This window comes from Gavialis gangeticus, unplaced genomic scaffold, assembly GCF_001723915.1.
Source record: "Gavialis gangeticus isolate Ggan-Ray unplaced genomic scaffold, GavGan_comp1, whole genome shotgun sequence".
Lineage (NCBI taxonomy): Eukaryota > Metazoa > Chordata > Crocodylia > Gavialidae > Gavialis > Gavialis gangeticus.
Genome location: NW_017729008.1, coordinates 22,358,744 through 22,364,314, shown reverse-complemented (window position 1 = coordinate 22,364,314; position 5,571 = coordinate 22,358,744). Strand labels below are relative to the sequence as shown.

The 5,571-nt window shown below is 40.6% G+C and overlaps 1 protein-coding gene across 1 annotated transcript in view; it reads left to right on the top strand.

Moving 5' to 3' along the window:
- Window positions 1-5,571, top strand: part of SEMA3C (semaphorin 3C) — a 251,274-nt gene that overhangs the window by 234,935 nt on the left and 10,768 nt on the right. The window contains exon 16 of the mRNA XM_019509496.1: window positions 4,038-4,105. Within this exon, the coding sequence (XP_019365041.1) occupies window positions 4,038-4,105 (68 nt within the window). The remainder of the gene's footprint in view (window positions 1-4,037; window positions 4,106-5,571) is intronic.

Here is a 5,571-nt window from a genome sequence, read left to right as displayed (position 1 = left end):
GACTCAGGATCATGCATGCAATACTTCCCCCTGTGCCTGTACACAAGGAACCAAGAGAGACCAGTGGATGGAGCCTTGGATCCATTCTCCAATGAACCAGCAAACTAATTACTGCCCTATGAGTTGTGGAAGACAACAGCTTCTGTTGAAGTGAAGTAGATACAGGCTACTCCTAGGTGGAGTTAAATATATATACAAGCTAGGATGCTTTATGCTGTAGCTCTTCCACCCCAGATTCATGCTGCAGATACTTCATTGTGTTTCCTTTCAGTTTGCAATATCCAGCCTCTTACCTAGGGTCTTTGGGGCATATAGTTTTCTTGTATCAAGCAAGTATAGGAGGGTGGAAACAGGCCAATCTGGTGCTGCCCCCCTCAGTTTCCAGCTCCTGCATTGCATAGCTGAAAAGTATAGATCTTTACCTTTTCTATCCTGGACATTCACATTGTCTCCACTGGGATTTGCTGTGGTGCTGACATTTTATTTGTAATGTATTTTATATGGCAGACCAAAATAAACACCTAAAAGACTATGCAAAAATCTGGTTTTCATATATTAGGGAAATGAGTTTTTTCTTTATTTAAAGACACAGAGTATGGTGGAGAAAACATCAGTAATCAGAGCCAAATCCTGAAGTCTAGACAGTAGATCTTTCTACATGGTATTTGTTCAGTTCTTCTATAACCACATCTCTGCCCTATGGATTATTGCTGTGCCTCATCCCACACTGAAAAACCTCAGAACACCTGCCCATGTCCATATTTCCTGAACACATCCACAGACACTACCACCTCAAATATATGTTGCCACTTCTCCATTCTGGACAAAGAATGAATTATGAGGATGCATTCCCTTTAGTAGGGCAGGAACATAGCATCTCAGAGAGGACAATAGATTATGCCTTATTGGGATATGCAACCAGATATTTTCTAAAATCTATAGGAAAAGCATATAATATTCATATAATAATCATATAATATTCCCTCTCAGGTAGGAATAGGTTGGAAAAGTTAAATAGCTTCAGCTATGTGTGCAATGTGTAGTATAAAAATCGGTTCTAAAAACTGAAGTCAGCACTTTTGAAAAATTTATCCTTCAAAAATGTTTCTTTAAAAAAAAAAATAGAGAGGCATTAAATTATACAAGTTTCTAAGTTACTTGGATCAGGTTCTCTTTCAATATTTATCTATACAGCATGGGGTATAATGAGACAATACAATCAGCTAAGTCTTCCTAGTATTCTTATAATAACAGTAAGAGCCCCCAACATCCGTTGGATAGCAGGAGTTGCTTGGATGCTGTATCTGAGAGTGGAATTTGGCTCCAGGATTTTTCTTTTAATACATAAGTATTAATGCTGATTAGAAGGGCTGAAAGCTCTAACATCCCAGTCAAATTACTGGCATGCATGCACTTACTCCACACTTTGTTGAACTGAACTATCTAGGGTTAGACTGATTATTATTGCTCTCTCTCCCAATGAGTTCAACTCCAGTTGTCCTACAGCCATGGGATTGATGATAAAATTTACCAATTTTCAGTCACCCAAACATTTTGCCTCCCTCTGCTTGTATTAGTCATATTTCATTTTGTCATATTCTAAATGAAATATTTTGTGCTTCAAGACTCGCTTTTCCCCCGAAACTGGGGAAAACAGCCCAAAATTGGAACTCTGGCCACAGGATGACATTAGTGGTATTTTGTATCAGTAATACTAATGTTTCATTAGTGTCTTGTAGACACAGCAAGGGTGCAATCTTATCCAACTAATACTATGCAAACACCTTGTAAGAGGCTGCTCTGGAGAGCTCACCTTCTAAAGACAATATGAGAGAAAGAAGTGACTCGCCCAGTGTCACACAGCAACTCAATAACAGTCAGGACTAGAACCCAAATTTCCTACATCACTGCCTGTATTGCCTCTTATTGCAAGCCTTGTACATATTTTGCACAGATACCTGTAACCACTTGGGTCAGTGTAATTATGACACCATGCTTATAATCTTCACCCGTTAATCTTTGAAGCCTATATATGGAACACTAATTGAGCCAGTCCCTGCCATGTGGAAAAGCTGATGAAATCCCCTTTGCACTCTCTCTGGAGTAAGCCACCCTTCACTCAGCAAAACTGGTGCCTCAGGGATCTATTGAGCTTCTAATCTATTTAGTCATTAGCACATAATTGAAAAATGAGTGTTAAAAATTCAAGCAACATCTGTCTGGCTGAGGAGTTTATTAGCAGTGAATTTTTGCACTCACCTTCTTATAATAAATAATAGCATTGCCTTTTGCTCTTCAGTGGTTGGAATCTTTACAATGCAAGTGTGACTTTTCCATGGAGAATAACAGTTCAAGTCTGCAATCTTCATGTATTAAACACTGTAAGTGTAGTTGAAACCAAGGCATTCTACTGAAGTACTGATTCTAATGGGCCTCCAAGCAGATTTCTTGATTTCTTTGTGTGGTTGCAGGTTTCTGATTTCCTAGCACACTACTCTAAATACCAGGCTGCAGGGTAAGCATTATATAGAAGCTTCTCCAGCACTCCTTTTTGAAACTGGGCTCTTGAACTCCTGGAATTGGGACATATGTGGAGCCAAGAGCAAGAGAGCAAGCCAGGCTCAATGAAATGGATACTGTCTTGTAAGGGAGTAAGCCCTATATCATAGCCTGGTTACTTGCTCTCAGTGGAGTGGAAGCTTTCCCATTGCACATTTGTCCATTCATTTTCTCTAATAACTGGTAAATGTGGGTGTTGAAAGATGTGCACTTCCCCTGTCTAACTCATGGTGCTTTATAGAAAGCATCATGAGTTAGACTGACTCCCTGGACCCAACAGATGTTTGATGTTGGGTTGGGAGAGCGGGGTATCGAGTTCCACTTTGGAGATGTTCCAGGGGGAGCTGTGTGTCTGCAGCTTCTCTCCTTTAGCCCTGCCCTCCCTCCCCCTGCCAACTCCAGTGCTGTGTGGAGTCGGGGGGAAAGGAAGGGGAGGGAGCTCGGGCTAGGGTTTGCCCAGCCTGTGCTGGAGTGGGGGTGGGTGGACTGGAGGTGCAGTGGTTCAGCCTGAAAAGGAGCACTAGAGAGAGGCCTAAATAATACTTAAGGTGCAAAATAATAATACAAGCACTGCACTGGGAAGTCAGAACAATACAAATTCAACCCCGCCCTTCCCCCAACCCCTGCATGAGTAAAAAATTCCTAGAGGTTGTCTTCTGTACATGCTCAGAAATGCTTTGCTCTAGATAATACTGATCTGCTTAGCACTAAGCTCAGAGGAAATCCACAAAGTAGGCATTCTTATACTATTTCACTTCCAGAAAGCGGTTCTCCAAGCACACAAAAAGCACTTGGAAAAATAGGTGGGAGCTCTGTATTTCATCCAGTATCTCAGTGGTTAGGATATCCATCCAGGATGTGAGAAGCACTGATTTAATTCCTTGAGGGGATTTGAATCCTTATTTTCCACCTCCAAGAATAGGTCTATAACAACCAGACAGATGATGAGAAGGAGGAAGGGGGGTCATTTTCTCCTATTGAACTTGTTCCACTTTGCATGTAATGAATATTTGTTGGAAGGATATTGTGCGTGATACTTCATAAATTTCATAGATTTCATACACATTAGGGCTGGAAATGACCTCGCGAGATCATCTATTTCATACTGAACAATTATGGATAAAATGCCAATCAACTGCAATCGTGCTTAATAACATAAGGTTCAAAATGTTTAGACTTTTTTTCTTTTTATTTGTAAATATGGTCAGGCTTACCACCCAGGTCTGTTCCTGTTGTTCCCACAATACTGCTGCCATTGTCTTGTAACTTGTCTACCACAATGTTGGGCTTGGTAAAAAAGGGAGTCTCACACTCCATTGATAGAGTTGGGAAGAGGATCTGGACCTTAGTGTTCTTCCAACTGTAAACTATATTCACAGCTACTCATGAAAACTGCTACTGATATTTGATCTGGTAAAAAGCTTATTTACTGTGTGTGGCCGTCTTGGATTATATTCTGTATTTCCTGAATATTTCAGGAGGAGTCGGAGACAGGATGTGAGACATGGAAACCCTATGACTCAGTGCCGAGGATTTAACCTGAAAGGTACTGTAATTGAAAGACAGACACACTCTATAAAAAGTACTTAACTCATCCTGCATACCACGTATGTCATTTACTGGTAATGCAGCCCAGAAAGTGGTCATTTTTCAAGCTTGTCTTAACTTTTTTTAGCAGAATTTCCTAGCACTTGGTATATAATGTGCCTTTATAGGACGAATGATTATGTTTATGAAAACAAGAATCTAACAACACTGACTTGAGCTTAGATGTAGGCTAGTCATGGGCTGGCTCATTTGTTCCCTCACATGAATGCCAAGGCCTCCTAACTCATCTGCCCTGATCTTGAGCCTAGTAATGCTGAACACTTGGGTCAGGTCAGTGCTTTTGTGTACAGGACTGTGCAATATGTGGGGCATAATCTGCATCACACTAGGCATAGTCCCAAGAAGCCCCATGACTGTGATTCCCCTGTAATGCACAACCCCCTCTATCTACATAACCATACTGAGGGGGGAGTATATTATTTCCTGCTGTATTAGTCTAACCAATGAGGTGAGACAGTGAAGCCAAGGCTCTTCCCAATCCCAGCATCCTTCCCATGTACTACATCAGTCAAATACTCCCTTATCGCTCATCATAGCCAGGGTCACAATACAAACAGGTTGGGAATTTTCCTATCCTGTACGACTGAAAAAGGATGGTGACAAACCAGCTCTCTGGAAATCATACAAATTGACAGGTTATATTAGAAGTATTTTCCCCTTATTTCTATGCTGTTTTGAACTATATTTCACTTAGTACCAGGGATTTTGTAGTAAAACTAATTGGGAATTTATCTATTCAATTATTTTCTGGCAAAAAATACCAGTTTCTCAAAACCAAAAATGTTGGCAGAAACCTATTGTTTTCAATGACAACTTCTTTCAGATGTTCTCTTGGAACGGGATAGAGGGCTCCTACAGACATGTGGGGAGCCCACTGTGATGAGCTGGAAATCTACCATGTCAGAGCAGACGCAATTGATCCCGTCTGCTGGAGCACGGAAATTGACACACTCTGGCAGCTTGTCAATTAACGTGCCTGGTGCCGCATCCCAGAACACATGTAAAAATGCCCTGCGCCTTTGGAAGAAGAGTTGTTTGAAAAGCTAATAATTATGAGTGGGGCATTCATGTGGGTAGTGAGGAACCCACGTTCAGGTCCATACTCTGGATGAAACAGTAGAGGCATTTGACCTGAGATGTGCCCTTTGGACTATTGGCTAATTTAATGTGCATCTCCCACATTTTCTTGAAAAATATTAACACATCTTATCTTTAGTCTGATGGAAAACAAACGCATTTTGAAACCTTGAAATTTTTTATGAAACAAAATTCATGTTTTCCAGCCAGCACCTGTAAATGTTAGTTTGGTGCAGGTCTTATATAGGATACAACTAAATGATGATTCAGCCATTTTCCATCCTGTATTAAAAATAATAAATAAGCTATGATTTGGACTTTCTCAAA